Genomic DNA, 27,889 nt, shown 5'->3' on the forward strand with positions numbered 1-27,889 from the left:
TTCTTTTGGTGACTGTTTTTGCCATGAAACATTGTTTTGTTGCTGTTGTTGTTGATGATGATGTGTAGAGGAAAGGCCAAGCAGTGACATCATTTGGCCAACATATTACATTATATATATATAACTAGTTTCGTTAAAAATTTTTGTTTGATTGAGAATTAGATAAACAATACTCTAAATCCCTTATTTCTTTTAGTCATTGCAGATGGTGTTCAAGCGTGTGACATTTGAAAGGAAAGGTACCATTCTGAAGAATTTGGCAAGAAGGGGAATCGGCTATCATCACAGCTCCATGAGTGCCAAAGAAAAGCAGCTAGTCGAAATTCTCTTTAGGAAAGGATTCATTAGGGTGGGTCAGCTTTTCACTGTAAAATTTGAAATGGTGAAGATATGAAGCAGAATGTTCATGAAAAGAGGAAATACAGCACCCCTTTACTTTCTTCCCCTCGAGTAGCTATGCCTCTTGGGCTGTAGACTTTGCTTACTGACTGTAGCATCTTTGGATATGCTCCATGTCATTTAACTGTGGAAGAAGGTTTGACGGGTGTCACTCACGCCATACCCTTACACAAGGAAACGAAGCACCTCTATGCTGATCTCGGCGCTGTATCTTACTCTTCTGTTTTTCTATGTAGGGTTTGTTGATGTTTTTGCTACAAATATTACCTCTAAGAACTTAGAGGGTATTTCTATTTGAAGTGGGAGCAGGTCATTTTCTAGTGTGGTAGCTGAAATCAGAGCACAGATATCTGCTTCCTCGGGACTTCAGCTTATCTAAGCAGAGCTTGTAGATATGTCAGAACTGAATGTCGTTTCTCCTGTTACTGATGGGGGACAAGAGGAAGATGGCCATAAATAACTTTCCGGCCACATTCTTATCATGTTTTCTTTAGTGCATCCTGGGAAGGCTCATGGCAATAATCCAGACAAGTATTCAGAGGGCACTTAGAGCATTACAAAGTATTTCTGAGTCTTGAGTAATCTTTAAAAATTGACCCTGACTACTAAAAATTATCAACCTTAAATTTTGTGTGGCATAGGCTAAAAGAAAAAGGATGTAAGGAAGAGAGAGAGAAAAACAGAAAGAGAAGTGACTGAAATAGTATCTGACAGTAATTTCTTTGTCACTAATAAAGTGATGAATAACTTGGCTGATAACAGAACAGCTACTAGGGAAACAGTAATAGTTTCATCAGAGAATACATTTTAGAAAGGCATTTGTCCTGTTCATTTTCTAAATGTAAAGCTCCTACTCTCTCAATATTTGTGCTTGTTAAAAAGATTTGAATTTAAAGCATTTAATAAGTACCATGTTTCATTTTGACAGAGGCATTAGCCTCAGTTACAAAACAATTAGAAAGCATTACTATACTTCCTTAAACATCATCACAAACCACAGCACAAACAGCCATCAATCTGAAGAAATAGTGTAGATGGATTTTTCTTCAAGCTACCAGCTCACACAAAAAAAAAAATGACATAGAGACTTATTATTAATCATGAAAGCTCGCCTATAGCTTAGGCTTGTCTCAACTAGCTCTTATAACTTAAATTAACCCGTTTATATTAATCTAGGTTCTGCTATGTGTTGTTACCTCTCTTTCTCTCTTGCACCTCCTATTTCCTCTCAATGTCTGGGTGGTGACTCTGCTTTGCTTTTTTCTAGAGTCCTCTCTGTCCCGAGAAGTCCCTCCTAATCTCTTCCTCTCTAGCTATTAGCCATTGAGCTCTTTATTAAACCAATCAGAAGGCACTTTGGCAAAGACACATCTTCACAGTGTACAAAAAATGATTCCACAACAAGATAGGACAAGTCAACATATATTAACCACATCAGGAAAAAAATGAGCAAGAAGTTAGATTATGTGAATAAACTTTACATTTTTTTCTGTTTCTGATTAGTGATTATGCAAATTCACAACAGAAAGAGAAAATGTACTTTGTTTTTATGTCATTTCTCAATGAACTTTACTAGATCAAATAATTACCAGGAAGTAGGCTTGTAAAATATTTATTGCCCTCTCACAGAGAAATTCCTCTCCTAATATTTTACTTACCATGTTTATTGTAATACTAAATCCCATGCCAGATGTTCTGCTTGGCTCTGGAGATACAACAGTGAATGCTGCTTCGACTTTAGCATCTGAAGAGAAAACAAAAGTACAATGATATTGAGGAACATTGAGGGAATAATGCAAAGAGCAGAGAGAGAGAGATGTGATGAGAAAAAATAAGTATTTTAGATGTGGCCTCAAAGTTCCTCTGTGACATTTGCACCACACATTTGAGGTTAAAGTATATATTCCTTGCAAAGTGATGAGTATTATAATGATTCCATTAGAGAATGTGCTGTCTGTGTTTGCAAAATAGGAAGAAACATTATGCGCCTCATCTCCCTAGTTTGCCCGCTGCAGTTTTATTGGGATTTCAATACAGTTTTTAGCAATTGCATGGAAATACTTGTATTCTACCAAAATGCCAGTTTGTAGAATCACTGTTTTGTTCCTTTTTAGGTGGTGACAGCTACTGGAACACTTGCTTTAGGAATCAACATGCCTTGTAAATCTGTGGTTTTTGCTCAAAACTCTATCTATCTGGATGCTTTAAGTTTCAGACAGGTATTACAATATACATTAACTTAATATAGTAATACTATACAGCCCTGAATTCGTGAAAAAGTTACTTTAACTACTGATTTAGTAACATGGTCCAGTTTATGGCAGAGCACTGTAGGTGAGTAAGCATAGAACTATGAGATTATGTGTATGATCTTGCATAAGACTGCCAATCTCCTCTCTTATCTGCAGAATATGGGTAATCATTATGACCCATGACATGTGCATAAACTAAATAAAGCAATTTGCAAAAATGGATCCATATAAAAGATTATTGGGAAACATTTACTTTCTCATTTACTGAGCATGGGTTTTTCTACTCTGGAGCCATCTTTAATACTTTTCTTGAATCTTGATAGACAGTCTGTTTCCAAACCAACTTCTGTACTCTCCTGTGGTGTTATTTCATTGCTTCCCCACAATCTGTGTATTCATTATTGCCATGCTCTGCTCAGCTTCAGACACTGACCTAACTGGGGTGGCAAGGTAGTGAGAAAAAGACAAATACACAGACACACAGAAAAGCTGGGATCAGGTGGACTTGGCTCTCTGATGGAGAAATTATATCACTTGGAAGCTCAGTGTGCATATTATACAAAGTTGAACAGAAAGTGGGGTTATTGCACACAGTTGAAAGAGGAAGCATTTTAGCTAATCTTAGGAGCAGTGTCTAGAGGGGAGAAGTCTTCAAGCACAAATATCTGGGAAGAGAAAGCATAATGGACAGTTTCTGCGTACACTATTAACATCTAAAAATGGATTAGAGGAAGGATTTCCAATCCCTTTGGGGGAATAAAGGTACTTTTCCATTCCCATGGGACTGATGCATTGGGTCCTTGACATACCCATTCCTATGTCAATGATATACATTGCAATGATATACATAGAATGTCATTCATTTCTCCCAGGGCTTCCTCAGCTCCCCACACATTTATCTTTCACCACAAAGTCTTGACCTTGTATATTAAAACATTTTCCTTGCTTTTGACTCTCCTTGTTCTATTATTGTTCTGTAGACAATAGAGTTTTTCTTCATAGAGTTTACCTTCTCAGAAATGTTTGGTCAATATTTCTGCTCACAGCATCAAATGTAGCTAACATATACTAACATTCAAATCATATGGAGCATGTATAATTAATATATAAAACATTATCATGTAGTGTTATATGTTATATCATATATTATATAATATTATATATCATAGATAGAATATTTTATCAATTAAGTAATTGCCAAAAGTGACAATTATATAATTATATGGCATATAATATATTCATAGTATTAGATATATGATTTTATAAATAGATGTAGTTCTGTACAGCATTATATAAATAGTATGATTAATGATACATTGGAATGACAGATATATTATTTAAAATAGCTCTGCTTCAGATACGATAAATTTTTTAGATTTTTCAATAGCAGCCTATCTATTCATTTTAGTTAACCCCTAGGCACAGCATACTTGCTCAAAAGCAATGTAAAAGTCCTAGCTCTTTACATTCTCTTAGGAAAAACATTCAGGTGATTCTCACTGCATGATTCTGCTCTGTTTCCAGATGTCTGGTCGTGCTGGAAGAAGAGGGCAGGACCTGCTAGGTGATGTCTACTTTTTTGATATCCCGCTGCCCAAAATAGGAAAACTCATAAAATCCAAAGTACCTGAGCTGAGAGGACAGTTTCCTCTCAGTATCTCACTTATTCTAAGACTCATGCTGCTGGCCTCCAAGGCAGATGACCCAGAGGACGGCAAGGCAAAGGTGCTGTGTCCCTGTGATTGGACCTCTGTCTTCACCTGTGGCTTGGCTGAAATCAGCTCTCCTCGGCTTTTATTGGGATTTTGATGCTTCTCAATGTTCTCTAGGGAGGGGTGGAGGAAGCTGGGGAAAATGATGATAAGTTTTGTTTGTTTCCATTATCAGACAGAATTTGTGACTGAGTGGCCACTAAGGTGTTCCCAGGATCACTGTCTTCTAGTATGATAGATAATATTGTCTTGTACCAAAAGGTGCCATATGTTTCTACCATTCAGAAACAAGAAGAATTTTTTTATAATTATAAAGTAATAGTTTATTTTTTATAAGACAAAAAAAATCTTTAAATTCTTTAAAAATGTTTAGAAAGTGTAGAAAGTTGAAAAACAAACAGAAAACAAACCCAAACCAAAACAAAACCAAAAGGACTCATGCCTAGTTCTACCAAAATGATCTCCTTACTATTTTGGTTTTTGCTTTAAAGACTTTTTTTTTTTTGAGGTATGATTACACACTTTATAAGGGTGTAAGTAAGTGGACATGGAGACATAATCAGAACATTGTCTTGATGCTTTAGGGTCAGATAAAACAGAGTCTGAGACCATGACTTTGAAACTCACAATTAGGTGATTTAATTAATTTCCATTTTTGTGACAATACACTGTTAAAGGAACTTGTGTTCATTTTCTGTTGGCTATAACATAATACCACAGGTGGAGTGAATTATGAAGAAAAGAGGTTTGTTTTGGCTCATGATTCTGAGGTTAAATGCTGAAGGGTGAGTATTATCTAGTGAAAGAACTTCTTTGAAGTGTTCCAAGTCACAGGACATCGCATGGTAATCAGGAAGCATGCAGGCCTGTCTGGCACCTCCCATTTGTTCCTCTTGTAAGATCTGTGAGGATTCCACCATGGGAGCCTTCTACTCTTAGGACTCCCTCTGGTTCTAGTCACTTTCCTAAGTCCCAGCCCTCAGTACAGTAGACAGCATGGAGATTAGATTTCAGCAGGATCTAGGGACCACATTAAGACTACAGCAGGATCTATTGTTTCCTAATTCTGTGTATTAATTATTACTGAAGTGAGAATTCTGGCATTTCCCTAATGGGTTGCTGGCTTTACAAAGCATTGTTTCAGACCAACGTTTCTGCATTTTTGAATTCTTTTAAAATGACTTCTCTCTCCCTCTCCCTCCCTCACTCTCTCCCTCCTTCCATCCCTCTGTCCCTCCTCTCCTTCATCTGTCCCTCTCTCTCATTCTTTCTGTGTGTGCATGTCATGGCACACATGTAGTGGCTACAGAACAAATTGAGGACAATTTGCAGGAGCCTGTTTCCCTCCGTCCCCGTTCTGTGTCCTGGGTCCTGGGTAGCCAACTCTGGTTGCACATATTGGTGACAAGTGCCTTTACCCACTGAGCCATTGTATTGGCCTATTTTTCAGTTTTTAATTTTTACTTCTCTATAGAGACAAGTACATCTCCTAATAAGACATATTTTATTACTATTTTAATAATAATTTAACATAAAATATTTTATTTTACTTATTATCGTGTATGCGTGTGTGTGTGTGTGTGTGTGTGTGTGTGTTTGTGTGTGTGTGTGTGTGGTGTGTGTGTGTGTGTGGTGTGTGTGCATGCAAATGTCAGAGAGCACATGTGGAGTTCAGAAGACAACTTTGTGGATTCTGTTTTCTTCTTCTTACCTTTACACGAGTTCAAAGGATGGAGTTCTAGTCTTCAGGCTTGTATACAAGCACCTGTATCCACTGAGCTATCTCTCTGACCCCTTATTATTTTTCAACAAGTTAATTGGGGGATTCATTTTCTTGTGTTTTGGCATATTTGAGAAGAGTGATACGATGCCTTTGCTTACTGTGTCCACTTGCAAGTGTGGGCAGAAAATCTTCAGAGTGTGCTTTTTTTAAACTATGTATTGTTCATATGAAATGATGGGTTTTGTCATGACACTTCACGAGTGTACATTATATGCTTTACGTATCTCCTCTATGTCTCTGTTGTACTTCTCCATCCCTACCACAGGTCTCCTTCCTCATCCCAAACACTCTTTCTTCTACTTTCATATACATATATGTTTAAATCTAGAGATTGAATGACAGAAAGCATCCATTGTTGAGGTTCCAGCTGCCTCTTAGCCTTCAGTATTGGGTGTTTCATATTTTTCCATCTTCTAACTATGGCAACTAGGCTAATCTCTGCTGGCAGTCTTTGGGAGAGCCTGTCTCCAGGGTTTGCAAAAAAAAATCCATGAATGTGGTGAGGGCTAGATGTTTTCTGTCTGAGGGGTAATTAAGGAAACACACTCTATCTGATAGTAACTTTCTCTTTTACTTCACCTTAAAAATCTCTTTCTGAAAATCTCTCTGTCTCCACACAGCTACATGTCTTTCCACTCAGTTCAGAAAATCTCTCTATCTCCACACAGCTACATGTCTTTCCGCTCAGTTACATTCTCCACACAGCTACATACCTTCACACTTCTTTACATAGCCATGTCTCTCTTCTACACACATTTCTTCTCTCTACTCTGCTACATTCCTTTATACACCACTGCATCATTCACTCACTCTTTACTCACTCCCTCCTCTTCTTACATCTCTCTCACTTTCCCCCCTGCATATTCAGCTACATCTCCTTTGCGCACATGCACACACACACACACACACACACATACATATCCCTCAATAGCTGAACTCTGAACAATTAATTTTCAGGGTCTGACCCACTCTCATAACACATAAGTCACACAGTTTCTTTTATGATAGGGAGGTCATGCTGACTGGCCAGTGAGTAACACTTGGCTGTACACATAACTCTAGGTGGTTAGGGTTCCCAGATAGAAAGTGACATTAAAATTCAGGACTTAAACAACAAATAATTGGACAAACCTTGAGGTAGGGTGTACATGCAGAAAGCCAACTGCTGAGAGGACCTGTACAGGGAGCAGTGTCTCAATGCTATTAGCCTGACTTTGGTTCAACAGACACGTGGGAACTTGTCCTTACATATTTTATTTGTAGGGGCAGGTAGTCTGTTTTGAATTTGTTCTGTCTTTGACAATTAGGTGTCTTTGACAATACTGTTACTTTCCTATGTCAGTTATGAAAAATACTCTAGTATTATTTCTATTTATCAAAATTACACAGCTTAAGCAGAAGTAATCTTCCTGATCATCTACGGCTGTATGCATGCCCAAAGATGGAATATATACATGAGATAAACACACAAGCAGTGGGAAAAATACCCATAGTTGTCTTTAGGGAATAAATGCGGTGGCACATGAGAAAATTAGAGACAGAAGCAACAGTGTTCAGAGCTAGTGGTCCTGTAAACCTTGTTGATGGGATTCCTCCATTAGGGAATTATTTCTCTGGTGGCGGGTTGACACCTGAACTATAAATTGCCATCTGTTGTATTTCCTGTGGCCTCTGGTAAAGCCATTGCTATCAGCAGCTCTCAGCAAATCTCTTTCCTCATACAGTTAATTTGACATTTTTCTGCCTTCGTAGAAATATGAGTCTTTATGCTTTTTATTTCAAATTATTTCCCTAAGCTCTACTTTCTGAAAGTGATTATTTATTACTTATTTATTCATTGATTATTATTTTTTAAGAAAGGTTTTCTCTGTGTAATAGCCTGGCTATCCTGGAACTCACTTTGTAGACCAGGCTAGCCTTGAACTCACAGAGATCCACTTGCCTCTCCCCTCTCAGAGCTGGGATTAAAGATGTGTGCCACCCCTGCCAGACTTGAAGTGTATTTGAAAGGTGACTCTTTTGTTACTTTGTAAAGATACTGTTCCATCTTGCTATACAGGTTGTTTTTACAGTGAGGAGCTTTACATACGTTCTCCATATTGGCCACATTATGCGTACAGCTCAGTGGTGTTAAGCATATCCACCATTACCCTGCTACGTTCAAGTATTTTTTCAACTAAAAACTCTCAAATTATAATTTTGGCAATTGCTTCTTTTATTGTTTCTTCTTCAATAACAATCATTATTTTTTTTTCTAGAACTGCAAGTCCCATTTCCCCCTTTTGTCAATTACTGTTTTTGATTATGAAAGAACATAACATTTGTCTTTTGCATTACTGATTAAGATCTTCAGATTCTTGATCATGCTTACTTTGTTGTTGTTGGAGATAGGGCCTCATGTAGTCCAGGCTGATCTTGAACTTATTACAGAGCTGAGCATGACCTTGAACTCCTTCACCTCCTGAAGTCCTGGGATCATAAGCATGTGCCACTGTGTCTGAATCAACTTGTTCTTTAGTTAACACTAGGGTAGATTTTAATTATACTTTATTTCTGGTAGTACCTGTGGAGCCCTCTCTAGAGAAAAATCTGTCCGTGGGACAGCAATATCCCCAAATGAAGGTGGCATTGTCCAGTATGCTGATGTCCTTGATAGAACAGGAGTGGAAATCTTTTAGTGCAGGCTGGCTGTGAGGTGAGCAGCTTCAGTGTAATGGAGCCAGGTGAGTTATGGATTGAAGCTACTTTTAAAAACATGTGCCAAAAATAAATTGTTCCTCACTTAAGTTGTTCTTCTCAGGTATTTTGTTATAGCAGTGAAAATATTAATACATCAGGCTAGTATGCTTTTCATCATAATGTCTGTGCTTCCAGGACACAGTGAACCACTGTTAGTTCTTCTCCCCCAGATCCCTTACTACTTGGCTGCTTTCCAAATGCTGCCTTCTCTAATTCCAGCACACAAGGAAAACAGGGTGGGAGTAAAGGCAACTTTTGGTTCCCTTTGCAGCCCACTGCAGAGGAGATGGGGAGTTCACCCTTTTCCCGCCCCCCTGTTCCACTGTTAGGTATATTGGACTTAAATACAGTAGTAGCTGGAGATATGTCTCAGGGGTTAAGAGCATGCAAGTTTGTTGTAGAGGACCTGAGTTCAGTTCCCAGCACCCATATTGGGTGTCTCACACCATCCTGTAACTCTAGGAGGTATGATGCCTTCTTCTAGATTTCATGAGTACTTGCATGTCCTGCCTACACCCCCCCCCCCGCCCATCATGTACATACATAATGAAAACCACAATAATTCTTTCTGGTTTTTGTTACATTTTAAAGGACAGTGGAGCATTTTCCTGCATTCAATAATCTCTCCACCTTAAGGGCAGACAGGTTGACATTGAGTGGTGCTAAGAAAGTTTGCTTTTATTGTGAGTTCATGATATTTTAGGGAGAAGCTGAATACTACACATACAACAGTGCTGTTTGACACTAGAGATGAAGGAGTATTTTCACTCCTTTGGTTTCAGCCAATCTCCTTCTAATCTTTTTTCAATAACATTATAGACACAGAATAGCATATCTAGTCGTTCCCCCCAACACACACTCTCCAAATAACTTATGTGCTGCAAGCTCTGATAGTCTTTTTTGCTCAGACTGTTTGGAGACAATTTTGTTTCTTCCAATTTGGTTTTCTATGCTTATCTTAGGCACTTTTCTGTTGATGTGATAAGACCATGATCAAGGAAACTTATAGAAAAAAAGGGTCTACTGGAGGCTTTTGAGTTCATGACCATCAAGACAGGAGCAGGGCAGCAGGAAGGCAGGCAGGGGACTGGAGTAGTGGCTGAGGCTTTGCATCTTGAGACAGGACCACAAAGTATGGACAGAGAGCTAACTGGGAATGGCATGGGCTTTTGAAACCTCCTAGTCTACAATTGATATTCCTTCCCAAACAGTTCCACAAACCAGGGAGCCCCCTTTTTTGTTTTATAAAAAGAAAGTGTGTAAATCACTCTTAAGGCAGCGAGTAATGTGGATAAATTAAAAAATCTGAAGATGATTGGAAGCAATATTTTAATGATTTTGAAATTAATAATTACTAATTTATTAATATCTAATCAATATTCATACAGATAATAAATATTTATAATTTATAATCAAGCAGTATAATTAATTATCAATCATGTATATTGATGGCAAGCTGAGAACTAGTCTAAACACCTTGTAGGTGTAGTTGTATATGATTTTAAAACATCTCTGATTCAATAAAGGGCAGAGGAGTAACATAAAAAAATCTATTATTAGTTAATATGACATGATGTTGTAGAGTGTGTGTAAGCAACTTGAATCTGAGTTATCATAAAAATAATAGCTTTTTTAGAACATTAATTTTATCTATTAATCTTGGATAAGTTTGTTTTTGAGTGACCAATTACAATGATAGATAAAGAGTATACCTGAATAGCAGTGTGTGTTTGCTGAACCAAGGCTGTGGTTGAAGCTATCAAGTATCTTTAAACTTGTAATAATGGCAATTAATAAACCATTTTGGCCATGAGAGGGCACTAGTAATCTGTCTCAATATATACATAGCAAGATTTCATACCAGAACAACTGTCAGAAGTATATAAGGAGACTGATAAAATGTAGATCTCAAGATCATGGGCAAAATTTATACAATCAATAATAGAACATTTTAAAAAGGCAATCCAGAGCTCAGTATAGAAAGAAGGGAGAGTGACAGAGGGGTGTAGAAATTGATCATGGTTTCTTTCTGCTGACATGGGGGCAAAGCTGGGGGTCCTGAAGGTTGGAATGCAGTGGTATGCAGGCTCTGTGAGATGTGTAGGTAGCCTTGATGCAGTTTGTGTTAGGAGGGTGCAGGCAGTGATTAGATCAGTCTGTGTTGTGAGATGGTCATAAAGTGCAGTGGGGTGGGGCTGGGGGAGCTGGAGGGAAGAGTGCAGGGCTGTAGCAAGACTATGTCCAAGAAGATGATGGGGGAGCCTGTCCCCTTTTTAATGATTAGAAATCTGCTGGAACAGATATATATTAATGGGCAGAATATGAAGTTTAAGAAATTTTAAAGAGGAGATTTTTTTTTCTAAGTGTAATTCGAAATTTCCCAAATTTAGAAAGAGAGAAAAGAGGTATCATTTAAGAAAATAGACTGATGGAGAATGGAGAAACAAGCTGCAGCTTTGTAGTATTTTTCTTAAGTTCATCTTGACCCATCTTTTCCTGATACTTGAGATCAGGGGATCTGCAGAATCCATGATCGAGGTCTATCTGAAACTAACTATTAGGGAGTGTCTCTCTCCAACACTCCTAGAAGATGCTACTTGGGGTCTCCTCCATGAAAATTTCTCTTCTCCCATGGATAATTTTCTGACTATCTATATACAAGTCCCTGTTCCAGTGCCAAATAAAGTATGCCAAGGAGTCCAGCTCCAAGGCTATACAAACAGGATTCAGAGAAAAGATACACAGCAAAGCGAAATGAAACTTATGACTATTTTATCTGAAGGGTATTTCTAGAGCATCAAAGTTTTTTATCCGAGGGCCTTAGGAATAAGTTTTTATCTGTCTGAGGGAAAAAGACTCACTCACATCCTGAGTGTCATTTTCTTTCATTCTTCTTCAGCTCTAATTCTACAGCTTCTTTTAAGCTCTAATTTTACAGCTCCTTTCCTCTACATGGCTATAAACATTTCTAACAGCAGACTCTTTGCAATACTAAGAAAAGTTCTAAGACTATCTCTCAAGGTCATAGCACATTTCTTGATAGACGATAAGAAGCAAAGCCATTTACCATGCAAAAAATAAGTGGTGACATGGTACTTGGCACTTTCCTGACCAGTGGCATCTGCATTTAGCTGGACATAAAGTTGTTTATCTCTGGAACTGGCTAATTGTTTAGTTATTTGAGACCTAAATAATGAACAGTTAGTTGAAGCTTGAGTTTTATATCATAAACTGAGGTTAGAATGTTCACACAAAGTGTTAATTGCTACAGGGTCAGAGCAGGTGAATGTTGTGAGTCTTGTTATCAGCTGCTCAGGGCCATTTAGGTCTCCTTTATTCTCTGAAGGAGTTTGATTCAACAAAGCCAGACACTTCATCATTTTGTCCTCGTATATAATTTGTGTAAGTCCTGCTTGTGATCTATTCACTGAGACCCTTCATCCGGTCAAATTGCCCTGTCAATAAGCTAATTATGGAGAACAGGCTTCTAAGTGCCTTACAGTTCATGTGGAACGATAGATCTAGTTATGAAGCATACTTTAAAATATTTCTATCCATCAAGACTATACAGCTTACTGAGGAGTCATCTTCCTGACCATCTACAGCTATAAGTGCCCATAAGAATGAGATGTAATCATGGGATGACATGTACACATTACATGAAAATGCATGGTAATGGGGAAATACCAAGCTGTTTTTGCACATGTGAAATTATAGACAGGAGCAACAGTTTTCAGAGTCCATGACTTTGCAAGCCTTGCCTGATGGGATTCCTCCATCAGAAAATATTTCATTTGGTGAGCTGACATCTGGACTGCTATCTGCTGCAACTGTGTCATGGCCCGGGACGAGGGAGCAAGCATCCAAACACATGAGCCTGAGAGGCCATTTTCATTCAAACTGCCACAGTGCTCTTTTGTGTATTAAAGGATATATGCACTATGTTAGATGATGTCATATATGATGAAGGAAACTGTATAGTATTAAATCTAATTGGGCTTTGTATATTGCTGCTGTATTTTATTATTCTAGTCATCTCCTATACAGTGGGCGACCAAGAGAACCCCCTTTTCCTTGTGTGCCATAGTCAGAGGAAACAGAGTTTGGAAAGAAGTAGAGTGGTAAAGGGGGGGGGGAATCCACATGGTTCACTGTGCTCTAGAGGTATGGAGCTTGTAATTCACATTATATATGCATAAGGTACGTGATATATGTGTGTGTGTTTTACATATATATGTTATATGCAATTTAGCTTGTGTTATCTCTTTCAAAGACATTTCATTCATTTAATGTTGCTAAATCAAAACACTTTTCTTTGTAGGTGCTGTCAGTGCTGAAGCACTCATTGCTATCCTTCAAACATCCCCGAGTCACAGACATGTTAAAGCTGTACTTCTTATATTCTTTGCAGTTCCTGGTGAAAGAGGTAGGAACCAACTCTTCCCTCTCTTGCCCTCTCTCTGGTGTGTGTATGTGTTGTGTGTGTGTGTGTGTGTGTGTGTGTGTGTGTGTGTAATAGATTTGCTACTATCTAGATTTTTTTTAAAGTAGCAGTCTTGTTTTTTTTAATTTTTAAAATTTTTTATCTACGTATGTATGTATGTATGTATGTATGTATGTATGAGTAGATGTCATGTGTGTAGGTGCCCATGGAGAGACAAGAAGAGGGTATGAGAAAGCCTGAAACTGGAGTTGTAGCTAGATGTGAGGCACTCAATGTGGATTCTGGGAAACTGAGCTCAGGTTGTCTGCAAGAGCAGCAAGAGCTGTTGACTGCTGAGCCATCTCTCCAGCCCTAGATTTTTGTTTTTAACCACGCTGCATTATTGCAATCTTTAGATGACAATATCCAATGAGTATTGCTACTTGTAATTCATTTAATTATTAAAATTGGGCCAGTTAAGACCATCTTGTTGATATGTACTATTTTAAACTGATAATAAAATCTACTTGTTACTAATTCTGCGCTTGGAGCCAAACTAACAAATTACTTTTGTTCTTTAGGGATATATAGATCAAGAAGGTAATCCGACAGGGTTTGCCGGCCTGGTGTCACATTTACATTACCATGAACCATCTAATCTTGTTTTTGTCAGTTTTCTTGTGAGAGGTCTTTTCCATAATCTTTGTCAGCCAACTTATAAAGGTAAGTTTGAGGGTTCCATTGTCTGTGTGTGTGTCTGTGTACCAGGGAAATAATATTATCATATCATACGGCATATAAATAATATATTATTATTAGTATATAGGCATATATCAAATAATATATCGTATAATGTGATATATATTATAAACATGTAAAATTTTATGTGTGTGTGTGTGTGTGTGTGTAAAATCTTCCCATGGTGGGAAAAAAAACTGATAGATTCATAAAAACTAGAACTTCAGGAATACCTTTACTCAATAATCACTTGAGAGAGTATCAGTTAAGTTTAATAATATATGTATGAAAATCTTATTATTGTTCATTTTAACTAAAAGGTTGATAATGAAAAGAATGTTAATTATATAGACAAATTATAGGTTTACAAATAAGATAAAGTTAAATAAGTACTAATAGAGGTTCTATTTTGTGACAATGATTTTAAAATATTCACCACTGCAAGTTGTAACTTGAAAAGTGTGTTACCACTAGGATTCTGAACGTGCTGAATGATATACAATATTTATAAAACATTTCCTTATAATTAAATATAATATATGATCAGTTTTGAAGAACAGCTCAGGAAAGCATTGTTAAAATATAAAACCCAAAATTCTACCCACAGATAATCACTACTAATGTCTGTGAATATTGTCTGTAACACTATTTTCTTTGAATATAAGTATACAGTATACATCAATAACTGATATTGCATTAGTTATGTGTTTAAAGTGTGTGTGTGTGTGTGTGTGTGTGTGTGTGTGTGTGAGTGTGTGTGTGTGTAAAATCTTCCCATGGTGGGAAAAAAACTGATAGATTTATAAAAACTAGAACTTCAGGAATACCTTTACTCAATAATCACTTGAGAGAGTATCAGTTAAATACATATTAAATTTTTGCCCATATTGGGCAAAGTCTTTAAAAATAAATCCCATACAGCAGGGAGTGGCACTATTTGAAAAGATTAGGAAGTGTGATCGTTTTGGATCACTAGAGAGTGGGCTTTGAGGTTTCAAAAGCCTAAAAGCTTAACCAGCTTTTAGGTTCTCAACTACTTCCCCAGCACCATGGCTGCCTGTGTGCCACCATGCTCCCTGCTGTGCGGATAATACACAAAACCTCTGAAACTGTAAACAAGCTCCAGTTATCTGACTTGTTATCAGAGTTGCCATGGTCCTTGTGTCTCCTTACAGCCACAGAGCACTGACAAAGACAGTCATAGTAAATAAAGACACAGCCATAAATTTGGTCGTCCCCTGGGAGATGGGTCAAAGGAAGCAAAGCCTAGATCAGAACAGAAGGTAGTTTGTAGTAGGTAAGATAATGAAGGTAAAAGCAGGCATAAAAAGGCTCAGGTGAGAAGCATGTGCAGCTAGAGATATTCTACAGTTGCTGTGAAATGAACATAACATTTATTTTAAACATGAAAAAATTGATATAACAATTTTCTACATGTATAACATGGAGCTTTTGTTTTGTACAGGCTCAAAGCATTTTTCTGAAGATGTAATGGAAAAGCTGGTTTTAGTATTGGCAAATCTTTTTGGAAGGGTATATATTCCAGCCAAGTTTCAAGATGCTAACACCAAGTTTTATCAATCAAAGGTAAAATCTTCTGATAAAATTAGTTAATAATAGTATACAAATTCTGCCAGAAATGATTCAGTAGCAACAAGACTTTATGAATATGGGGTAATTAACGTATTTTAATGATAGACCCCAAAATCCAGGGTCTCAAGTGGGTGCCCCAAGAACCTAGACTCCAGTCCAGTTGATGCAACATCACGAGGTTTGTTGATGCGGCTGTACAGTCGGGCTACTCTTGTCCTGAGAGCAAGAGTTGCATCTTACTGCAGCCACATAGGTACTTTTAAAGGAAAAGCCACAAGATTAAAATTCCCATACAATTTCATTTCGATTGATTTATGTCTAGAGGCTAATTTCTCAAGATCATGGTCTGATCACAGAGGGGGTACAGTCACATCTGCATGCACATTCTTCCTGAAACCTCAAGGGGGGTATCAGGGTGGGAGTGAAGTTTATACAAAGGTTACAGTGGTCCTTCCTGGAACACTTGTAATTATCTCAGTCACAGTTGAGTGCATCTCTTAATAGAAATCTCTTTATATTGTTACATTGTGGCAGGGGGGGTAGTTGGATAATGGCTAAGTCAGGTGGCCCTTGGAACTAGCTTTTTTAGTTCCTCATTCTCCTGGGACTTGGGGGGTGTAAGCCTGAAGGGTTAGGGTCTTTCATTATGTACTAATGTTTCTTTTGGAAATAGTGTGGTGATATTTATCTGTAATTCAAATGTCACTCTGTGAATGTTCAAAGGTTACATGCCTTAAAGATAACTAGGATGAAAGTATATTCATGTTTTTAATTGATTGCATCAAAATACAGCATTAATGAAAAGGCATACAGGGACTGAGAAGATGACTTTATACTGTGCTTGCCATGCAAGCGTGGGGATCTGAGTGTGGACCCCCAGTACCCACACGAAAAGTTATACATGGTAACACAGCTTGTAATCCCAGAGCTGAAAAGGCAGAGAAGTCTGGATCCTTGGAGCTGGCTGGGACTAGCCTAATTGGAGAGAACTCTAGGAATGCTGAGAGACCTTGCTTCAAAAAGTAAGGCGGAGAGCACCCACACACATGTTCATGTGCATACACATAGAAAATGAAGGTATTTGGGGGCAGTTAAGCCCCAAAGCCATCCTCATTGTTGAATGTTTTGAGATATGACTGTACATCATAGTGTCATCTCTGAGAAAGTTTTACAAAGTTATCTGGGAAATTGTCCTTTGATTCCTAAAGTCTAATCTTATAATCTAAAAACTATATCTTAGAAACAGTTTTTCATCTTGGTTGGTCGTTTTTGAAAAGGTGCATTGTCCATTTAATTAAATCAATTGTATTTATTTCCAGGAGCTCATTCGTAGCACCCTTTCTGTCCTTCTTGGTGTTTTGAGTTGATTCTCTTAGGATGTAGCACTGATGGCATGGCTGAGAAAGGCAGAATTCTTTTCTTCACAGTTCCTCAAATCCAGAAGTCTTAGATGAAGATGCTTTGTGAGGGCATGCTTTCTAGGTTGTAGTTTACTTTCACAAAACAACAAAAGAAGAAACTTAGAGATACAGCACTTTCATGTGTACAGATAGAAAGTGATTAACAGTGTTAGCATGCTGAATACAGTGAGAGTCTCAGAACCTCTCAACCAGGTGGAGTTGATTCCAAGCCTGAAAATATGCTTTCTCTTCTTTTCTCTACAAATGTGTCCTTAGATTCTTTGAAATGACTCATGAGTCCAGTGGCATTTGAGGACACGCTTCTACTTTAACAAAAGTCATTTTGATTAAGTAGCATCTGAGTAAACATTATGAGTAGAGTATCTATTTTTTACAAGTGCAAATAAGGACAAAAAACGTTTAACCCCAGTTTAACCAAGAAAAGAAGAAAAAGTGGCTGTATTGAAAACAATTGAATTATACCATGTGGTCTTTTTCCTTCACTGCTCCAAATATTCAGTTTTTTAAGGCAAGTATTCTCCTCTCTCTCTGAAAAACCTTTGGCTTTTAGGTGTTCCTTGATGACCTCCCTGAGGACTTTAGTGCTGCCCTGCATGAGTACAACATGCAAGTGACAGAGGACTTTGCTACTTTTCTGCTAATTGTGTCCCGATTGGCTGATATGAAACAGGAATATCAACTCCCCTTGTCAAAAATTGGTAAGTGTGTTTTAGTTCCACTGTGAAGTGATTTAGTAATGGTCTTGCCCAAGGACATGTAATAGGGATGTTAGGGATGAGGTCAGTGGTAGGGCTCCAACTGTACCATTTTTACATCTCAGAATGCTGGCACTCTAGAAAAGTCAGCATGCCTTAGAATAGTTGGGCTCTTTCTACTTAAAAAAAAAAAAGTTGGAGATAGGCATTTAAAAGGGCAGTGGAGAATGATGCTAAAACCAAATTAAATTATTTATAAACTGTTTTGATTGAGGGCTGACTTTGAGTCATTCCTAGAAAACAGAGCAAGTATATATCTGAGACAAGAGAAACAAGAAGAATTCTATGAGCACTTTTCAGAGAGGCTTGATGTTGACTTTGGGCAGATTTCCTGACTCTGCTACTTCTTACTTCTGAAATTTGGGATTAAAGGCCTGTATGCTTCCCAAATACTGGTAGCAGAAGTATGAGATCTCAAGTGCTGGGATTAAAGGTGTGTGTCACCATTGCCTAGTTATGTTTCTCTCCTAGACTGAGTCAATCTCATATAATCAAGGGTGGCTCTGAATTCACAGAGATCCAAACAGCTCTCTGCCTCCTGAATTCTAGGATTAAAGGTGAATGTAGTGAGTAGCTGTTCCAGATTTGACCTGGAAGTACTACCCCCAGTGAGGCTTCTGGTAACTGTCATGCCTACCTATGACTTGCCTCTGAGGCAAGGCCAAGATGGGAGCCCTTAAGACCTGAGATCTGGATTGCCAGCTCTTTGGTTCCTGGTAATCCTGGATGCTGAATGGTAGACTGAGCAGAGTTCTCCCGAGAGAACCCAGCTGGACTGCATCTCAACTCTCCCAGATCCTGTAGCCAACCCTTTTACTAGCTGTAAGTTACCACCAAAATAAACCTTTTTAACTACATGGAGTTACCTTAATAAATCCCCCAATAGGTGTATGCCACCACTGCCTGGCCTCTGTGTTTAGTCTAGTGACTAGTTCTGTTCTCTGATCTTCAGGCAAATTTTATTAGGGTACAACAAAATATCACCACATGTATCCCATCACAAACTGGCTTCGCTGTTCAGTATGTGTTATACCAATTTGTTGTCCTTGTGATGTGGTCCCTGTTAGGTCCAATGGCTTCCTTTTTTAGCTTGGTTTAGCTCTCATACAAGGAAATGAATCTTCCCGGCATGGTGGCACCTGCCTGTAAATCCAGCACTCAGAGGCAGGGAAATCTCTAGAGGACATGGGGATCTCTATGATCAGTCTGGCTTACACAGACAGTTCTAGGCCTGCTGGAGATATGTAGGGAGACCTTTTCTCAAACAAACAAGCAAAAACTAAAAGGTCAACAACAAGCAGGGCTCTATCTCAACTTTTTCTGGCCAGACTTCACAGGTGAAGAATGTGAAGATTCACCACTTGTGTCCCACTTGATGAGCTGCGGGGAAGGCCGGGTGGCAGTTTCGCCATTTGTCTGTCTGTCTGGAAACTTTGATGTGGATTTGCTCTGTCCAGGAGTTCCAAATAACGTAAGTGAAGAGTGAATGTGTATTAGTCTCTGGGGGGCTTTTGCTCCAGTCTGAGTGGTATATTGTAACAGACAGTTGTCAAAGCTGTGGAATGCAAGCATACAGATGATAAAAAAAAATTATACTTCCTATTGTAAGAAAAATATTTTTATTAATTAATTAATTTTCCCAACCCGATCACAGATCACAGTTTTCCCTCCCTCCCTCCCTCCTCTCCTCCCAGTCCCTCCCCAACCTCCCCTCTTCCCCCGCCAGCCATTCATTCCTTCTCCTTTCTTTTCAGAAAAGTGCAGGCCTCCCATGTAGATCAGCCAGCCATGGCATATCAAGACAAATAACTTTTAAGAAAAATGTTTTAGGAATTTTGATTTCTTTATTTTGTATGGATGACTATAAACAACTAGTTGGATATGTAAGAGACTGGTAGTTAAGTACACTGAAAAACAAAATTTAATTTTTAAGCATTACAGTTTTCCTTTCCCAAGATGGATGTGATGGCTCATGCCCATAATCCCAACATGGGGGATATTGAGACAGGAGGATTGCTACAAATTGGTCTGTTACATAATGAGTTTCAGGCAGGGCTAGAGTGTGTTTTTGTTTCAAGACAAGAAGGGGGTGGAAGAGAGAAGGAGAGAGAGGAGGATATCAAAATAATTCCCCTTTCCATTTATTCTGTAATGAACTCAATTTATGAAGTGTAACAATCACTTTTACTTCCTTAGTACATGTAGAGTTTCCATGGCAATTCAGAGGGGTGCTGATAGAATAAACTAGAAAGTCTGTGTCTTGTTGCTGCAAAATCAGCATTAGAAGAGGCATAGGTATATGCATGAACTCATTCCCACTCACCCTTGCTGCCCATGGAGTTCTAGAAAAAAATTTCTACTTCTCTTTCCTTCACTTTGAAGCATCTGACATAGGTATTTAGATTCATGTTATTTGATCATACCCTGCTTTTTGCTTGACCCAATTCACTTTACATATTTTTTATTAGGGTAGATTGTAATATCTTGAAATTTCACTTACTTGTATTATTTATTACAGTTTGATGCTATATTCTATTGCTTCTGGGTGGCTTACAAAGAGAGGAATGAATACACATAGTGGGTACCTGTGAACCTAGAACTCATGACTCACTTTTATTTCATTTTCTTGTGTTCCACTATAGTTACTGAAATTTCCAAATTATTCTTAAAAGAATTCATATTACAAATGAGTATTTATTTATGCTTGTGTTTTATTTTAGAAGACTGAAGGAGTGGTTAATGGTATTCTCCTGAAAGTATCTTTTGCTGTCTTTAGTTTTATGTCTATAATATACATACCTGTTTTGCCATGGAGCTCTAGTTTATTTTCCACACTCCATAATACTTCATAATATAAAACTATGAATTACTTTGTCTTCTGTCGATGTTTGATCAGTTTATAGTTCTCTGTTGCGACAAACAGGGTTGGTATTAATGTCTGGGGCATGTGTGCAACTTTCTCTTGGGTGGAGATTTTCTGGGCCATAACAAAATAAAAATATTAAAATGTCCATGTCTACTACCCATGGCTCCCAAACCACTCTAGTGATGTAGAATATTAGTTAAAGATGTGTTACATTTGTTATGTTGTAGAACATTTGTTTAATGATGGGAAGATGTGTTGCATTCTTTTATGTTGCATTTGCTTAACTCTGTGAAGCAGTGTTACTTTGCCTGTATAAAACACCTGATAGTCTAATAAAGAGCTGAAAGGCCAAAAGCAAGGCAGGAGAAAGGATAGGAGGGGCTGGTAGGCAGAGAGAATAAACAGGAGGAGAAATCTGGGAAGAGAGATGGAGGATAAGGAGGAAGACTCCAGGGTCCAGTCAGTCAGCTACACAGCAAGCCATGGAGTAAGAAGTAAAGAAAGGTATGCAGAAATAAGAAAGATAAAGGCCCAGAGGCAAAGATAGATGAGATAATTTAAGAAAAGCTGGCTAGAAATAAGTCAAGCTAAGGCTGGGCATTCATAAGTAAGAATAAGTCTCTGTGTGATTTATTTGGGTGCTGGGTGGCGGGCCCCCAAGGAGCAAAGAATAAAGAGTAAGAAAAAGCAAATAACTACACTCTAGAATGTAGTTGGGCCAGTTTACAGCATCACTAGCCCTACATCAGAATTCCTGTTGGTCACCTGAGGCAAAGTTTGCAATACGAACAGGCACAGAAAACTTACTTGCTTTCTTCCTTTTTATATTGTTTTTGTTCTATCCTCTCTCTACTCGTTATTCTGGCTGTTGATTCTGAAGACCATTATACTTGTTCAGTTGAATAGTCTCCTGTGACATGCAGGCCTCCAGTTCTCTGAAACTCCACTTGCAAAGGTATTCTCTGAATTGTTAAGGAGACTTAAAGTTTTTCAATTAACTTTTCTTTCCTAGTCTGGTGGACTTGCCATCAGCATGCTGTGGGGATAATCCCCTTCACGGGTGGAGCTAAGCCATGCTCTAGGATGGACTGTCTCAGTGTGCACAGAAGGCCCCTGCTCTCCTACCAACTGAGTGTTCTTGAAAAGCATCGATGAATATGAAATGACTACAAGTTATAGGTCGCAACCCTTCTCTCCTTGTGAATAACCATCTAAAAAATCTATTTCTTTAGGTCATTCTGCACACAATTGGTATCAATCACAATCAAGCCCCAGTGCTGTGGCCACACAGACTGGATAGTAGAGGAAGAAAAATGCCACTTAACGCCTATGCTCTGGACTTCTATAAGCATGGATCCCTTGTGGCGTTAGATCAGGACAATCGGTATGTTCTCTCCTGAAAGTTCCAAGACATGGTTAGCCCTGCCAAGCATATTAGATTTTCCTTTCCAGACTGATGGCAAAGATGATGACATACTCTATACTATTTTTATTTCTAGTTTATCAGAAAAATTTGGCCTTTAAGTCAACTCACTTGACCTAAATATGTAGTCTAAATGTATCTTTGTGAATATTCAATATATTTTATATTGCAGTTCTACTTAGGCATCATTTGGTATTTTAAACATAATGACAAATAGCCATCTGGTATCGCTTAATGCCTGAGAGAATATAAAGTATCTAGTTTACCTATCTGGTTCTGAGAGAGTTAATTTAGCTCGTTGTCAGGGAAGCCATTTCTGTAAGTGTAAGCAGGACCAAGCATTATTTAGGTCACTCTGCACACAGTTGTTGTGGACACAGTGTTTTGGCCACAAAAGTTGGATAGTCGAGGAAGGAAACTGCCGCCAACACAGATGCACTTGACCGCTGTCGGCGTGGATCCCTTGTGAGGTTTGACCAGGTCAATAGGTATCTTCTTTCCTGGTAATGTCAAGAAATAATTAGTAATGCTAAGCATATTAGATATTCACTTCCAGGGAAATACCTCTGAGCAAGGGAGATATTGGTCCAAGTGCTAAACACATACATCTAGAGGCAAATACACTAAGGAATTAAAGATACGGTTGACATAAAATTTTAGTAATTCTTGTTGAGTTAAAGAATAAACTGGATAGCCCTCAGAAACCTGGAACACTTTTGTTTATTAAATTGTTATTCACTATTTCTTGTTGTGAGTAAAGTAGCTGCTGCATTAGTAGATAATATTTTTGTTTGTTTTTAAACCTTATTCATTGATAATTCATAACTGTATATAAACTATTATGACTAAATCCCCTCCCACATTCTTCTATTTCTTCCCAATTGTACTGCTTTACCCCAGGAAATCAGCCTTCCATTTCTGAGTCTTTGAGTTTCATTTTGCTTTCATTTTGGGACCCACTGAGTTTTACCAGGGCTGCCCGCATGAGTGTGGAGCACAGGGGGCCTCACCAGGACTGCCCTCATGAGTGTGGAGCACAGGGGGCCTCACCAGGACTGCCCGCATGAGTGTGGAGCACAGGGAACCTCACGAGGGCTGCCCGCATGAGTGTGGAGCACAGCGGACCTCAGCAGGGCTGCCCGCATGCGTGTGGAGCACAGCGGACCTCAGCAGTGACTACAATACCGAAGAATATGATTCTCTCTTCTTTAGCTCATAGGGCCCCGTGCCTCCCTTGGGAAACTAGTTGTCCTATGAACCTCTCATGCATGCCTGAGTGTTAATGGTCCCAATCTTGTGCAGACCCTGTACAGGCGACCTTAGTTGCTGTGAGTTCATGAGTCACACCATGCCCCAAAGAGAGCCTGTCACAGCACCCCTCTCAGATCCAGCTCTTAGTTCTTTTTGTCTCCTCTTCTGTGATGCCCTGCCTTGGTGGGGTAACATAGATGTTCCACGTAGGTATTAGTGCTTAGCAGTCTCTTATTCTCCACACTGTGACCAACTGTGAGCCATCCATTGTACAACAAAACAAACAATAAAAAAACTTAGGACGCAATCATACAACAACAACATCTGTGAACAACACCACAATGACCAAAACACAAGTACACAAACCTTGAAAAAACAAACAAACAAAAAACAAACAAAAAAAAACCCAGCTTCTGTGATCATAGCCAAGATTGCCCTAATTTATGGGTATAAAAATAATAGTAAATAATTTTGAGTCATTAATTTGTTTTTCTGTTGTTTAGGTTACATCAAGGGGCAGCTTACTACTTGCTGAAAGATTTTTTCCTTACCATTAAATCTATCAGGTATGTTACATGTTGAAATATTACTCTCCTGTTTTTCAAAAATTTAACTGTAATTTGAAAATGTTGAGATTTTTTTCTTGAACCAATTATGTAAAAGTATCATCGAGCCTGTTACATATCATGCATTTCAACTTCCCAGAGAGTATATAGAATTCCTCATCCCTACAACCTCTTGGTTATGTTCTGTAATATCATTAATTCCATACTATTTTGGTGATTAAGGTCCATCCACATTTGTCTCAGGCTCAGGCACTACACACTAACAGAAAATTATTCAGGAGCATTACTGACCCCAGATCCTAATATTCTTAATGATCCCAATTGTAAACTCATGTCAAATATATGATGTTTCTGAGGTGCCATCAGGTCTCCAGGTTATAGCATGTGCTTGCCCTTGAGTCTCTTGCTACAACCTATTTTTTCTTCAGGCATTGTCTGACTGTCAATGCATAGTCACGTCCTGTTTTGATCTGCAACAAAGCCCGGTTAATCCCAAGCATTATCAAACTTCATGTGAGCACCCCATCCTTAGGCTCCATTGGCCATATAGTGTCAACTAGGTATATGACCATCATCCTAATCCCTCAAATCTAAATGCATTCCAGCACTTTAACAGTGATTCTTTATTTTTTCACAGGTATATTCAAGTGACCATAAATCTCAACATTGTTGCATCCTTAATAAGCAATTCTTTGTTTTATTTCATTGATCAGAACTGAATTAGGTCTATATGGATTTTTTATATACACAGAGTGAATTTGAAACATACAAGAGCAGAAGGGAATAGCTTTGTCTATCTATAGCAGTGATTCCCCACCTTCCTAATGCTGCATCCCTATAATACAGTTCACCCTATTATGGTGACCCCCAAGCATAAAATTATTTCATTTTTTATTTCAATTTTGCCACTTCATAACTGAAATTAAATATCTGATATGCAGGATATCTGATATGTGACCCCCAAAGGGGTCATGATCCACAGGTTGATAATCATTGGTTTGTAGTATCTCCAGGCAAGGTGCCTCATAGTTACCCAAGGTATAATCTTAAGAGCAATCCTGAAACCTCCAGAGATCCTAGAGCTGTGTCCAAAGTCAGACTGAAAAATAAACATTCATTCATTCATTCATCTAACCAGCATGGGTGTTATTATTGGTTTGAGACATTTTCACACACTTGAGGTACAAGGATTGTTAAATCTATTCCCACCCTTTGGGGGAAAAATAAACCCTATAGTCCTTGTATTAGTTACTTTTGTGTTGCTGTGATAAAACACCATAAACAAGGCAACTTGTAGAAGAAAGTATTGTGTTTTGCTTATGGTTCCAGAGAAGTTTGAGTCTGTTTCAGGAAGATAATTCAGTGTTACAGTTTAGAATTCTGGCTGCATATTTTGAGCATCGTGGAAACAGGGCTATAAGAGTGAGTGTGGCATAGATCTACAGTTTGAATGTGTGGTAGAGATATGTCAGATTGTCTCAGAGTCTGTAACAGTAAGGGTGATCAGAAATGAATGAAGGTCTGAATTAAGGAAACAGAAGGATAATTCAGAATATTAATTTGACAAATATTTATAATTGAGACATTAAATCTGAAGTTTATATAGTGGGTTAAGATGACCAAGGTTTAAATTATTGTTAATGAATCTCTCTCTCTCTCTCTCTCTCTCTCTCTCTCTCTCTCTCTCTCTCTCTCTCTCATACACACACACACACACACACACACACACACACACTACAGAGTGAAAATGACATTTGTGGGAAGTACAAAGATAGTGACTTAGAATTTATATATGCTGTGGATATCAGAGGACATCATTCTGGTCTTTATCTGTGGATATCAGAAGACATCATCACAATGATAAGTCTGTAACTCAGGAGAAATAAGTTAATGTTGCAGATAGACATTTCATTTTGGTGGTAGATCACTAAAGATGGATCTCTAGTAGGGACAAAACACTAAGTAATGAAAGGCAAATAAGATTTCAGCCAAGGCTACTTGCTATGAACTGTTCCGTTTTGTGTTTCTTCTCCATTTCTTCATGCCCGTGCACCAGATTTTTAATGCTGATGGGTCAAGTTGTCACTTAATGATATAAACCTATATAGATGTATCATCTTACCATTCTGGAGGTCAAAAGTCAAGTGTGTTCCATTGGGTAAAATTAGGTGTCTGAATACTCTAAGGGAAATCCTTGGCTCTTTCCCAAATTTAGAGGCTGCCTGCATCTTTGGCTCACCATTTCCTTCTGTCTTTGAGGCCAGGGATGTTCAGTAGAGAGAGCTGAGATTGTGTAACAAGTGTCCACATTTCACTCCTTTGATGTCAGTTCTCTCCTTCCTCACACCCATGAGCACCTGTGAGAATTCTGTCAGTTCTACATAGAGAATCCAGAATCCATGTTCAAGATTAACTATGATCTGTGATGGTAATTCCCCTTTGCCTTGGAATCTAAAATGACTTATAGGTTTCTGGGGATTTAGGTGAGGAACTCTGAATTAGATGAGGACCATTATTCTACTGGCCACATCCCACTTTCATTTTTTTCTCTCACCTACCTAGAGAAAGAAAGGAAGCTTTTCTTCTCCATAGTGGATTACAGTATATTCTGAACACAATAGCAAAAAAAAAAAAAATATGTGCATGAGGTATGCAGAGAAAAGAAATTTGTGTTGTACTACCTAAGGAAGCAAGGATCAAATGACATAGAGTTTGGTAGCCTTTCAATTACCCTTGGGTAATAAAGGCACTGCCTGGAACACTTTGTCTTAGTTTCCTATTTCTTTCTCTTTTTTGTGTACACATTATTTGGTGAGTAAATTTGTTTCTTGTCAGTATTCCTTATACTTTGCTAATCCTATCTTATCATTTTGCAGGACAGTCTTTTTTTTAATAGTACTCAATGTCACTTAGTTGACTAATAGTATATGTATATATGTATTCTTCTATTTGTAGTGTCTCCTTGCGTGAACTCTGTGAAAATGAAGACGACAACGTTGTTCTAGCATTTGAACAATTGTCTAAGTCCTTTCAGGAAAAGTTTGAAAACGTGTGAAAAGAAAAACTATGTAAACCATTTAAAATATCACCATAGAAGCTTTGCAAGTTATATGTCTTTTATTCTTATGTCTTGATCAGAAAATCATGCACAATGAAATGGGATGAGGAAGCAGTTTGGAGTTAAAGAGTATCCATCAAACTTGCTGGGCTTGGCTTTGAGCACCCTTTTAGCCATATTACACGGTGTGCCTAAGTCTTGGTTTCTTTAAATGATTGACTAAAAATGCTTATGTCTCCAAATTATTGAGGATTGAATGAGAAAATGCGGGATTTTGCCTATATATGTTCGAAGACATTTTTCTACTCTGTGGGAGTAGAAAATATAGAAAAAATATTGTATTTAAATATTGTATTATTTAAATATTGTATTTAAATATATATATATATATATATAAAATGTTTTTTGAAACTAGAAAAGAATTGATTACAGTATCCTGAAAGTGTAATATAGTCTTCCCAATCAACATAAAGGGATTACACTGCTTATATTGCTAGCTATTAAAATAGTACATCTTAGTAAATAAGCTAATTATAAAAAAATGAATGTTTTCATCCAATTTTTAAAAGGAAACATATAGTTTCCTAATGTTTTACCTCATTTTAATTGTATATACATGACTGCTGAAATAAAGACTTCATTGGTTTCATTTGTGTGAAATATACTCATCTGTTCACATGCACACTATCATTCATTCTGTGTGGTCATTTACATAGGATCATTCTGTAATCGGGGCCTTGTTCTCATTCTCAACTCTAGAATCTATTTGAAACCCTCAACTCAAACTTACATCACTGAATCCTCAAAACACAGAGAGGGTCAGTCTTTTCTGCAACTCAGGTATCTCACTGAACAGTGCTCTTTTTGGTGTCACTATAAATAGGTTGCAGTGGCTTAAAAAAATCTGTTA

The 27,889-nt window shown here is 38.0% G+C and overlaps 1 protein-coding gene across 1 annotated transcript in view; it reads left to right on the plus strand.

The window, feature by feature from the left end:
* The window catches only part of LOC114701096 (probable ATP-dependent RNA helicase DDX60), a 93,599-nt gene extending 65,967 nt beyond the window's left edge, over window positions 1-27,632 (plus strand). Inside the window, 11 exon segments of the mRNA XM_037211761.1 lie at window positions 197-349; window positions 2,514-2,618; window positions 4,176-4,376; window positions 13,207-13,311; window positions 13,890-14,031; window positions 15,512-15,633; window positions 17,611-17,758; window positions 19,144-19,286; window positions 21,914-22,065; window positions 23,859-23,921; window positions 26,877-27,632. Of these exon segments, the coding sequence (XP_037067656.1) occupies window positions 197-349; window positions 2,514-2,618; window positions 4,176-4,376; window positions 13,207-13,311; window positions 13,890-14,031; window positions 15,512-15,633; window positions 17,611-17,758; window positions 19,144-19,286; window positions 21,914-22,065; window positions 23,859-23,921; window positions 26,877-26,976 (1,434 nt within the window). The 3' untranslated portion in view covers window positions 26,977-27,632.
* Window positions 27,633-27,889: the final 257 nt, after the last annotated feature.

Source organism: Peromyscus leucopus, chromosome 17 (genome assembly GCF_004664715.2).
Source record: "Peromyscus leucopus breed LL Stock chromosome 17, UCI_PerLeu_2.1, whole genome shotgun sequence".
Taxonomy (NCBI): Eukaryota; Metazoa; Chordata; class Mammalia; order Rodentia; family Cricetidae; genus Peromyscus; species Peromyscus leucopus.